Here is a 13,349-nt window from a genome sequence, read left to right on the forward strand (position 1 = left end):
GATGTGACAGCGTCGCTCTGTCTATTAACTACACCGCACATCAATCATCCGAGAGTTTTATTTTCGACAGCAGAGCAAGTAATCACCTGGTAAATAATAAGAAATATTTCACGGAATGTAAACCCATAAATCCGTCAGATATTATAACTGCGAATGGGCAATGTATTAAATCAATGGCGATAGGAACTGTCCGTTTTAAAACATTAAATGCTAAACAAAAAATAACTGAAGTTCTCTTATCGGAAGTTTTATACGCTCCTGAATTAGAAACGAATTTAATCTCAATTAAGAAAATAACGGAAAAAGGACTTTTGGTTCTGTTTGAAGGAAATAAATGTATGATCGCGAAAGGAGATCAGATTATTCTAGGATGTCATGCATCTAATAATCTGTACCAAATTAAACCAATAGACAGGAATAATGAACCATCAGTTCACGTAGCATTTCAGTGCAAAAATGAGAACTGTGTTCAACTTTGGCATAGACGCCTTGGCCACAGAAACAATGACACAATCAAGCAACTTGTAAACAAAGAACTCGCTGAAGGAATTAAACTAGATAATTGTAAACATGATATCAAATGCATTCAGTGCATAAAATATAAACTAACTGATTTTCCGTATCCCAAAGAATCGAAATTCAGAGCATCTAAACCGCTAGAACTCGTTCACACTGATGTTTTAGGACCAGTACAAACACCGTCTGTCAGTGGATACCTATACTTCGTAACTTTTATTGATGATTACAGCAGGTTCACAATGATTTACCTAATGAAAAAGAAAAATGAAGTAATTTCTAAACTAAAACAATTTATTGCTCTTACAAACAATAAATTCGGGAGAAAGGTAAAAACGCTAAGAAGTGATAACGGTGGTGAGTACACAAGTAAGGAACTTGAAGAATATCTTATAAAACATGGTATAAATCACCAGCTTACTGTACCGTATTGTCCAGCACAAAATGGAGTAAGTGAACGCAAAAATAGGTCTTTGATGGAGATAACAAGATGTCTTTTAGCTGACTCAGGTCAACCTCACAGATACTGGGCCGAAGCAGTGCTGACTGCAAATTATTTACAGAATCTTATGCCTACAAAACCAAATGCAAAAACTCCATACGAATTATGGAATAACAAGAAACCCAACCTCTCTCATCTGAGGACTTTCAGGTGCAAGGCATTTGCTTACATCCATAAATCTAAAAGAGGTAAATTGGATGATACTGCTATAGAAGAAATACTCGTCGGCTACGACAGCAGAAGTAAAGGCTACAGAATTTTATTCCTGGAGAGAAAATCATAATAAGTCGATCTGTACGATTTATTGAAGACACTGGAACTGAGGAGCCTGTAAGCATCTCTTTAAAGCAGGATGAAGAAAATTCTAAGGAAGAAAGCCCAGAACGGGAAGAAATAAAAATAGAAGAACCCAAAGAGGAAGAAATATCAGAACACGAAGAAGAATCTTTGGAAGTCAGAAGATCAAACAGACTCACAAAAGGTAAACCTCCTGATCGCTACAGATTCCATGCCAAATATCCAATCTCCTCCGAACCCAAAACTTGGAAGGAAATTCAAAGTGTGGAAGAAAGTGAAAAAAGAAAATGGCTAACAACTGTTCGAGAAGAAATTAATTCACCAGAAGAAAACAACACTTGGGAATTAGTTGATTTACCAAAAGGAAGAAAACCAATAGGATGCAAATGGTCTTTCAAGACAAAGCTCAATGCAGAAGGAAAAATTGAAAGATACAAAGCCAGATTAGTTGCAAAAGGATTTAGCCAGAAGTTTGGATCTGACTATGATGAAACCTTTGCTCCTGTAGTAAGATACACAACGCTATGAGCCTTCCTATGTGCAGCTTCGTATAAAAACATGTCTGTCAAACATATCGATGTCAAAACAGCTTTCCTTCATGGAGAACTAGAAGAAGAAATTTACATGACTCAACCCGAAGGATACTCAAAAGCTGGAAATGAAAATAAAGTTTGCAAGCTGAAGAAATCTATATATGGTTTAAAACAAGCCGCTAGAGATTGGAATCTGAAAATTGGAAAAATACTTCCATACATGTCATTTAAACAAAGTAAAGCAGACCCATGCTTGTTTTATAAAAACATCAATGGAAAATTCACATATATAATATTATATGTAGATGATATGCTTGTAGGAAGTGAAAGAGAAGAAGATGTAATGGAAACAATCCAACAATTGAACGCTAAATTCGAAATCAAAAACCTAGGAGAAGTCACTTACTACCTCGGCATAAACATTGAAAGATTTAAGGATGGAACTTTTGCCATAAACCAAAAGAATAAAATTGAAGAAATAGTTCAAAAGTTTGGACTTCAGAACGAAAAACCAACATATACGCCAATGGAAACAAATTACTGCAAACTAGAAGCTGAAAATGATTTTCTAGAGGATAATACAGAATATAGACAAGCAGTAGGGGCATTATTATATATTGCAACAATTAGCAGACCAGATATAGCATGTGCAGTCAATCTACTGAGTAGAAGAAATGAAAAACCTAGGAATATAGATTGGAATGCTGTCAAGAAAGTCATTCGATACTTGCACACAACTAAAGACTTTAAGTTGGTCTTTAACAGAATTCAAGAACCTATACTAACTGCATGTTCGGATGCAGATTGGGCAAATGACAGAACAACGAGAAAATCCATTAGCGGATACATATTCAAACTAGGAAATAACTGCATTTCATGGAGCAGCAAATGTCAAAACTGCATTGCACTATCTTCAACTGAAGCAGAATATATTGCGGCAGCTAATACAGCACAAGAAGCACAATGGCTGTTAAATTTGCTTAAAGATCTAGGACTAAAACAAAATCTGCCGATTACTCTCTATGAAGATAACAAATCATGCATCAAACTATCACAAACGGAGAAAAATAGCTCCAGAACAAAACATATAGACATGAAATACCACTACCTGCGGGAACTTACACAAAATAGGATCCTGTGCCTAGACTACTGCAGAAGCTCCGACATGATTGCGGATCTACTCACCAAACCACTAGGCAAACCTGTGTTCGAGAATCGCTGCAAATGGCGATCATGCCCATCGAGTAGGGGTGTTGGTAAGCATATAGTGATGGACTGTCGGCAATAGCGCGATAAACTGTATGAACTGGAAACCCTGCAAATGAGTTAACGGTGTAACTCTCTTATTTTTTACACTTTACTTTTTTCACTCCTTCAGGAAAGGACAATGATATGAGACTTTTTATGATATAACTCCTTTTTCAATATGTATTTGGAATACTGATGAAGTTTATCTATTTTTCATGTATTAATAAAGAGTGTGTTTTGTGATCTTACAATTTCCGTCTACACCTATTTTGGATTAAAAATTAATTAGGTATGATCTCGCTTGATGCTGCGCTGGATAGAAGGTAAGAAGAATAATTTTACTCTCTATTTTTATTAATTTGTTGTGGAATTTCAAGGCTATAAAATGTTTTACAACATCAAGGTCGACTATGGTCAACTGAATGACGACGGCATGATCAAGATCAAGGAGGCGAAGCCTCTCAGCAGTCAAATTCCATACCGATCAGTAGTTGGCAGTTTGCTGTACTTGGCGATGGGGACTCATCCGGATATTGCTTACGCAGTGAGTTTGATGTCTCGAAAGCTGAACAATCCTACAGAGATTGAATAAAAAATCATACAGACAATATTAAAGTGCCTTTGCAATACCATAGGACACGGCATTGTGTACAATAATGAAGATGATAGAAGTTTGATGTTGTTTAGTGATGCAGATAACAACAGCTGTGCAGAAACACGCAGGTCTCGAACAGGTGTTATTTCTTTCTATGGTGGAGGTGCGATTACATGGCGAAGCAAGCTACAGAGGCCATATCCAATTCGATGACAGAGGCAGAGTTCATGGCAGCAGCTGATGCTACAAAAGATATGATATGGTTGAAGAGCTTGTTCAATGAGATAGCTAATAATGTCTCATTGTCTATCTTACAAATTGATAATCAGAGTACTATCAAGTACATCAAAAATCCAGTGTTCCACGCACGCACAAAGCACATTGACCAAAGGTACAAGTTTGTGCAAGATGAATTCTCGAAGAGACGTTTTCAATTAGTCTATGTCAGAAGTAATGAACAACGAGCAGACATTCTGACGAAGGCGTTTCCAGCACCTCAGTTTCATTTCCAGAAGTTGATTGGTGTAAAAACAGTCAAATAAGTAAAGGTTAATCTGTATGAACAATGACTATCTTCATGCTTGAAGGAGGCTGTTGAGAATCGAGCATTAAATTAGTATTATGTGCAGTTTTAGTGGCATCATTGTTTTATTATGTTTTATGCATCTGGCATCACTCTTATTTCTGTCATTCTAAAATTTGTCATGTAAACAGTAAGACGTACGTAAGTTCTCTCTACTTTTTTTGTTAATAAAATACAAAACTCAATTAGCCATCACTCTGCATGTTAATTTTATAACATGTACGAACCCTGAAATGAACATTTTGTTTTCCCAGTGTACATAAAAAAATTATTTTTAGATTTTACATAAAAAAGCAGTTAGGCTCTTTTTTTTTATTTTTTTTATTTTTTATATTATTATTATTGATTTGTACAATAGCAGAATTCCTTTGAGTGCTTTCCTTTTGTATTTGTTGGTTAATTGTTTGATGCAGAAGCTGAGTTTTGGCATTTCTGAAGCCAGTATCTAACTTTTGACTAAAATGATAAGTATGTTCCATTTATTTTGACTAAAATGATAAATATGGTCATTTAAAAACTCTAATTTCTGTATAATATTATTAAAAAGTTTGACATAGTTTGAGAATTAACGGTCTATGGATTCACTGTATGAAATTTGAAGAAATAATAAAAGTAATCTGAAAAAATATTCATGAGATGGTTAAACAATACACAAAATTAATGTCTTTTGAAGTATAGTGTTATCCCCAAATACATAGAAGGCATTATTTAGACTAATTTCATTGCAGCAATGTTAAAAAAAAAAGTGTTAATTCATTTAAATATGGTCAAAATTACCAAAATGTTGCTGAAATATGAAGCAAGCAAAATCAGTTTTCAAAATGGCTCAATCAATTTGTGAAAAAATTCAGCACTATGAGGTACATTTGCAATCACCATTTGTTAATAACATGTAGGAATTGGAGTTCCAGTGTTATCTATGTTTATTTCTGCATTGTATCTGGCCTAAAACTAGTGGAATAACTGATAGATAAAGAAATAAGTTTAGATTTATTCCCACTACATTATTATTGTAAAGAAAAAGCGGGAATAAGTAAATCGCTTAAAACTCTTTTATATTGCCATTGTTGGAATTAATGATCTTCATAATATAACTTTTGTGTGTAACATTGATTGCTTTTTATTTTGCACAAATGTTCTTAATGTGTTAGTGAATGGATATATAGCAGCTGTCTTTTAAAATATTATTACTTTTTTGTAGTGTATCTCAACCAAGTATTATGTTTTCATACAAAGCCCAAGTAGATGATGTAGTTGAAGATGATAATGTCAGTTTACCTCATCAACTTTCCTGTTCATCATTAAAAACAGATTCAGACTACATTTATCAGGTTTGTTATATAAGTTGCTTAGAAATTGTTCATACATGTGTAGCTTTTTTAAATGTACTCCCCTCACAGTTTTTACTTCATGCATTTATATGTTCAGCTATTTATTATTTAGTAATTATTATGTAAACATTGATCATATTCCTAAAATTATAAGTACCATTCATGTTGATTCTTACTTTTGTGAGCTGTATACAATCAATGTAAATAATTCGTATTGGTAACTTTTAATAGACTACCTATTTTATTTTTAATAGTTGTTTTAATAGACTGCCTATCTTTATTTTGAATGGTTGTTCACAAAATTTTATGTTTCATATAATTAAAATGTGTTATTTTCTTTTTCTTCCAGAATAATTCATTGTATGACAGTACTCATTTTGATGCAGCTAATGTCAATCCCCTGTACATACACTCTTTACAGTCACCTGATAGTTTTAATGGATTTGAAGCACCTAGTATGACAGGTAGTATTAATTCAAGCCCTGCAAAGCAGCAGCAATATCAGCAAGTTTCCTCAACCACTGGTGCTAAAATAAGTTCACCTTGATGAATTACCATATTTTATATAAACATGTAAACTTTTAAAGTTTTGTTTAAATAGGCAGGGATGTCTTTTGTCTCATTTAAAAATATGTTACCTTGATGTTAATTCAGACCTGTATTACCATTAACATTTTGTTATAATTTGAACATTTCCAATCTGTGCATCTTTTATTATTCTTTTTAAGCTTAAAAAGTATCTGTGAAAACAGATGACTATTATTCATGTGATTAAAGTTCTTTTTGAAAAATTTGGTATGCTTCTCTGTCTGAAAGAAAAATTAATCAAATTGTTTCATAAGTCTGCCATATATAGGTAGTTTGTTTTTCTATTTAATCATTTTGTGTAGTATGTATGTGCCAGGTTACATTATGCTTCTTTGATCCAAGTTGTAAGATCAGAAATGAAAGAATTTGTATATTCCTAGTCATATGGTTTTTCTGTTTATTGAGGCATAAAAATAGTATCCCCCATGTATGATTGTTGACGTCTTAATATGTATAGGAAAAAAATTTGCATGCCATTTAAAATTTAATGTATATTAATTCTTGTTATAGAAATCTGAGATTATGTTGTATTTTTTTGTTCTCTGATGTGAAATTTTGTGCTTTATTTTTATCAGACTGAGAGCTGGGAATATTCTTTTGGTGCTATTTCTGTTGCCCAAAATTCCATTTGTCATCAGAATTTTCTTCAAATTTTAGTAAAAAAAAAAAAAAAACTAAGCATACATTTAATTTAAATGCTTATTTACCATCATAATGAATTATCTGCTGGTCATTTGTATTTTAACACAAAATTCACAATAATTATCTGTGAATTTCAGTGGATAGCACTATAAAATATAAATTTCTGACTTGCAGCCATTATCTTGACCTTTGTTGTTTTAGAATTTTGTCAATCTCTTTGCTTCTGTTGTTCTCAAAATGAATAGTACTGACACACCTTTTAAAAAAGGTCTGCAATCATTGCTTTGAGTAAAGAAAATTCTGACTCCTAACATCAGATTTTTAATGAAACATAAATACAAACCATTGCAGCATCAAATGCAGCATATTTTGTTTTCACTTTTGTTCTTTACTTTGCAGTAGTTTAAATATTTAAACTACTGCAAGTTTTCTTTTTGTTATATTGCTGTAATTTATTGTTTGGGTTATGATTTACTAAACTTTTGCACATCACAAAAAAATAATGCTTTGACAATTTTAGACAAGATTATCCTAAGTAAAAATATCTGAAATAGTATATCTCAAAGTAGAATATCTGAAAGGTGAAAACTATATATACAGTAGAGTCCTGGTTGTCCGAAATTCCATTTTATTTGCCATGTCACGGAAGCCTAAATTCTTACTATAAATTATTAACATGAACATTTTTATTGCATGTTTCATTCACAATCCATGTATGCTTCTGATGCCTGCAAACCTCACATCTCATAAAAAAGGTCATAGCAATATATAATCACAGTACTTACGTTTAATGCTATTAGCCTGTCATGGTTCTTGATTAAATAAATACCAGTTAATCATGTATGCTTTAGTGTAGTCTTTTGTGTGTGATTTTATTTCTTAACCATCAAAAGTAGCTCTGAATAGTTGCAATTGTTCTCATGGGGGAGTTAATATAAAATACTGTCTCTGCTATATATTCATGAATGAGAATAAGGGTTTGCTTCTTTTCTCATGAAATAATTTTGCTATTGAAGTAACTGACTTGTGTCCAATCTTCATTCAGGCTCATTTACATCAGATAATGGTGACTCTGCTGTTTATATATTTTAATTAATTATAAGATGTTTTTCTCAATAGTTAAAATTTAAAAAAGTAAACACATCTTTAATCTTTTAATGAAAATTGTAACAAAACTTTCGATTGTGAGATTTTATTTACAGCAATTATCCAAATCAAATTTAAGTTTTATCTTTTAGCCCTCTCAAGTCTGAGAAGTTTTTTAATAAATAATAATTTTAAAAAAACTTCACTAGATTATCCAGTAATGTTTTTATATGCAGTATACATATTTTAACTTTTATGCCACTGACATTTAGCTATTACTGCTGACACCCATGCATAAAGCATTAAAGTTTTGCCATTAAATGGCTTTTTCTTATATTTGCTTTCACATATATATATAAAAATTGGATTAATATACTTTATGTTTGGATCACATCAGGGACTTGGCTTCCTTTTGAAAATGGACATTTTGTGCATATGTTTTTCTGGTTGTTGATATAAATTTCTTCAAATTATTGAGATAGTTATTATATAATGAGGAAAACTGTAAATTGGAAAAACAATTTTCTCTATGTTATAATCTTTCTCCTGCTGATTCAGAATGTGGTGATTTAATTGATTTCTGCAATGTAAGTGATAATCTAAATAAAGTAGTCAGTGTATATTGTAAAATATTTACATAATGAAATGTAATGAACTGTCATATTTGTGTATATTATGAAATGTATATAAGTGTTATAAATAATTGTGTTGAGTGTAATATACAATTTAAACAAATTTCATTTCAAACACATTGTATGCGTGATAGAAATTATTTAGCCCCACATGAAAGTTCATGCTGATTGTCGGTGGCATTTAGAGAGTTAAATTTTATGATTTGGGCTTTCTGTTTGTTATGTGTTCTGTTTTTTTTTTCCCAGTTTTTATATGCACTGTAAAAATGTTTATGAATCTGGAAAATCATAATTTTTGAGTTGTAAATTTTTTTTCCTGTATATCTTTGCTGAATACATATATAGAGTGTGTGATTTGGCTTAAAAGTGATTTATATGTAATTATGGAAATTGCCTCTCTGATTAGGGGAACACATGACTTTGGTCTCATTGATTTTGTACAAATTTTTCACAATTCTCAAAAATCAGCAAGAATTTAAGGCTGAAGTTCTAAGTAGTGTATTCTTTAAATCTCTGAGTTTTTTGTTATCTCTTGTATTGTAGTGTGTAACACAAGCCCTGCAGACAAGAAGTGCTGTTCTCATGACATATTTGGGGTTGCAGATGCTAGATGGAACTACTTTAATGGTAAAATTTGTACTGACAAATTAAAGGCTATAAGAATGATGAAATCTACTGTTCACTAAATTTCTTTTCCTTTTTGGGGGGAGTGGTATTTATTTGCTTTATAAGTATTATTCATAATTAAAATTCCTTAAAAATAGATTGCTGTCTGTAACTGGATTCAAACTGAAGACTTAGTGTCTTCGTTGCAGTATGTTATTGAGGAGTAGAACAAATAAAGGAAATTCAAATGCTAATAATATGAAGTTGCTTAGAACTTTGGCCTAGATTTTCTTGCCAGTTTCTAATAGGCCTGTAGTGGAATTTCACATACATTGTCTGGTAAAATTGGTGGTACTCTTGTAGCTTTCAAAAATAATATAAAAAATCTTAAATACTTGAATTCAAATTATAAAATGTAATTTTCTTTTGAGTAATCTTTTACCCAGTCTTCCTTTTACAATACATATTTTTTCTGTGAATAATGCATTCATCTTAATGGTTAACATTTATCTTTAGAATGGGAAAATTATGCCACAAAAGTAATAGGACACTGCTCAGGTTACAGGTCATTTGTGATAAAGCTAATCTATGCATTTGTGGTATTATTTTGCATTGAAACACAACAGATGATACCTGAAAAATCATCTTGGATTCTTCAAGAAAGCATATCACCATTATATTTAGTAATCTAGCATACTGGATTACTGTTCAGACATTCTTTTCCCAATTGGTTCTGAATTGATTTAAAGACTTTATTATGTTTCATGCAATAAAATACTATTCAAAGCATTTCAGAATGAAAAGACATGGGAGACTTTCCAAGGTATATTTTAAATGCAGTGCAATATTATCTGAAATAATTAAAATAGTCAAAGGTAGTATTTATATACATAAAACAAATAATTATTAATCAAAAGAAAACAAATAATTATTAATTAAAAGTTTCAGAGTATTTGTTAGTGTAATTATTTATGGTTATAAGTAAGTATGAATTAGTTTACAATTATCAAGCATTTCTTAGTAGTTATGGATGTTTATTATGAATTCGTTATTATATTTTCTTCTGGGTCTTTTTTCCCTGATAACTAACTATATGCAGATGGGTGGGTCGCAAATATATTCATATGGGTGACAGTAAGTCACAATTAGGTACATGGGGATCATGAGACAAAAGTTTAAGCTATGCTAATGCAGCATATTCTTTAAATAAGACTGTTAAAATAATAATCCAATATGCTTCGTGTTAAAAATGGTTTCAGGTCAATGAAAGAACAGAATGGTGAAAAAAGACAACTTTGTTTTACAAAATTTATGAAAAGTAAGAGTTCTAAGTGTAGAATAAAGTAACATCTAACAAGAAAAGCCAATTTAATGTCTTTCAAGCTTTAGCTTTCAGAAGAGCACAGCTCCAACTCCAGAAATTTCATTGCCACAGGCAGTTAAAGTAGTTGGCGCCGTCTATAAAATTGACATACTAATAATTAAAAATATATTTTCATTTAGTTCCTGCTTTTGTAAACAAATTAGCTGCTGCTTCCCCCCCCCAAAAAAAACTAGCTGCCTGTGCTTTGAACTGGCCCTCAAAGCGCTGAATGTGAATTTCAAAGGTTCAAGTTAGTTGGAGCTGTGGAAGGTTGAAGTAGGGACATATTTTGCCGTTTAAAATCGTTATCTTATGTTTTCTGATATTCTAATAAATTGATAAAAATATATCAAGATTTGAAAATGAAATTTAACATCATCAGAAAACTTATAATAATTCAGTTCGTTCAAGATATTAAACCTGAGCCTATTTCTATGAATATGCCTGCTTAATATACTTGAAATATTCATAATGTCTTCTCAGTTTCTGGATTTAAACGATATTCAACATATTTAGTGAAAAATTGAGTATGAAATTCGAAAACAGAAATTGAGTATAAAATTCAAAAACAGAAATTGAGATATAAAACAAGTAGAGGAAAATTAGGCTGATCTAGATGAATTCTCTCCAAAAAGATTAAATTATGTTTTTGTCAAATAATATTAATCCAGGCAAAGTATTAGAAAGGATTTTAAAATTCCGCTTTCTGAATCCTATTTGAAAAACTGATGATGTCCAGTCACTTTTGCAATATGATTTCCCTTTCAAAGAAAAATTGCTAATTTTTTAAACTCATTAATTTCATTAAAAAAATATTAAGAATGAAAACATCGAATAAAGGAGCCAGTTATTATTTCAAAAGAAACCAGTTGTGGAATTTCAGTTTAAACTTAAGAAGTTTTGTTTTTGCAAAGCACAAGTAGTACCTGATCACTTTTGTGAGTCAGTATATGTATTCTTTTTAAGGTTGGCTATAACTATTCCAAGCTGGGGCAGTGGCTATAAGGACCATTTATTATCCTTTTCTGATCATTTCTTTACATATGTAAGGAGTTAGTGCATTAAAAACTTTGTGTATGTATGTTGTGTACTTTAAACAATTTTGTTTGAATATAAGACACTGGTTAGCAGCCTATTTATTTGTTTTACAAATAATGTATAAAAAGCCATTTGAAAGCTTTAATATTAATGTTTAATGTGTGTGTATATATATATATATATATATATATTATTTGTGCATAAATATGTAAAAAGTGATAATTGCATTCCAGAATTCTGAAGAGCTATGGATTTTATGTAAAAATATATGTGAATACAAGATGTGTTTCAGTATTCAGTGAAAATGCTTTTTTTCATTTACTTAAATGTATGTAAAATAAAAAACTGACATCTTGCAATTGTGATTATGCCCCAGTCTTCTGCTGATTTATCCTACTTAATGATTATGTGAAAACTATGTTTCTTAATGTTCATTTTTACTTTGTTGAAGTGAAGTGTTTTATTTATTAGTTATTGAATTTTTGTTGAGTAACTATATAAATTTCTTATGAAATATACAGATTTTTCTGTTGCTGGAATAAACACATTGCTTCTTAAAGAACTTTTAAGTCTTCCTTTTTTTTTTTTTTTTTTTTTTTTTTTAATTTGTGAATGCAAAGTTTTCAAATCAGCTGTGGTTTTCCTTTGATTTATATTTGTCTATACTAATTCTTGTACAAGACTTTATCTGCTATTTTGGGAGGAAGGTTTATTCATTATTGCAATAGATGATATAATGAATCCCTTTTAAACCAGAACATTATTTGTCAGTAAACTATTATTGACTTGTTAATTTCGAAGTGTTCTTCCTCTGAGCAGTCATCATTTGGATTGCTTTATGCTGTTTTATTATGTAAAAATGGTTGATGTAAGTGGTGTGCATTAATTCTTAATGTGAATGTTAAGAAAGCTAATGGCAGCTAAGGTCCCCTCTCCCAAATTGTTTTTAATTTTTCTTCTTATATCGATTATACTAATATTTTAAGAGTATTTGAATTTTATAAAACTAACATTTCCAATGCAGAAAGCTATCAAACATATACTGAAAACTTCAAACAATCTTTCTAAGTAGTACATCAGTTTCTAGAAGAGTGTAACAAATGATGATTAATTAATATTTGCATAAAATATTTTAGAAAAGTTTTGAGTAGTTCTCACTCTTGAAATTGTTGGAATGGTAAGGTTTATCCTAAGTTTATCACAGTTATGTTAAGTTTGTTACACTTTCCTATCTCTTCTAATTTCAGCTTACAGTTCCTTACCAAAATGAGTTTTTAGAATCATATTAAATGCAAATGAGAAGGAGTAGAATTTAAGTCGAATTTCCACTGACTTCACTAGAGAGAATTAGATTTTCTGAATGCGCGATTGCCGTTTGGATACGTCTTTCTAAGCTGTTACTATGCTTGGCCGTATTACATGTCCTTGATAGCTTCACTAGCTAATTTAATATTAGGGGCCAACTAGTTGGAAATTGTGTTAGCTTCGGTAAATCTCTTTAGTTAGTCATTAGTTAAGTTCTTATTTCTCACCTTTTTGAGTTTAAGCACAAGTGGCTTAAACCCACTTGTGCTTAAACTCGGTATTGAAGCCGTTTCCCATAGTCAAAGACCGAGCGAAGCTAGAAGTAGAACTGTTTATTAAATATCAAACAAATGTCGAAGATCTGACGGATTTGATTCTTAGAAAAATCTAAATATTCAATTTATTGTATGGAAAGAGGCTGGATAGCGAATTAATTGAAATTATTTTACCGCGTCTTTTTCCCTCGATTCAAGATTTTCTGGAA

General features: G+C 31.1%; 1 protein-coding gene across 4 annotated transcripts in view; it reads left to right on the forward strand.

The window, feature by feature from the left end:
- The window catches only part of LOC118202712 (transmembrane protein adipocyte-associated 1-like), a 130,880-nt gene extending 118,758 nt beyond the window's left edge, over positions 1-12,122 (forward strand). For all 4 annotated transcript variants that reach the window (XM_035374898.2, XM_035374899.2, XM_035374900.2 and 1 more), the window contains 2 exons: positions 5,476-5,605; positions 5,955-12,122. In XM_035374898.2, the coding sequence (XP_035230789.1) occupies positions 5,476-5,605; positions 5,955-6,152 (328 nt within the window). In that variant the 3' untranslated portion in view covers positions 6,153-12,122. The remainder of the gene's footprint in view (positions 1-5,475; positions 5,606-5,954) is intronic.
- The last annotated feature ends 1,227 nt before the right edge of the window (positions 12,123-13,349 follow it).

Source organism: Stegodyphus dumicola, chromosome X1 (genome assembly GCF_044657685.1).
Source record: "Stegodyphus dumicola isolate Sdum_Otavi_A_Nest chromosome X1, ASM4465768v1".
Classification (NCBI taxonomy): Eukaryota; Metazoa; Arthropoda; class Arachnida; order Araneae; family Eresidae; genus Stegodyphus; species Stegodyphus dumicola.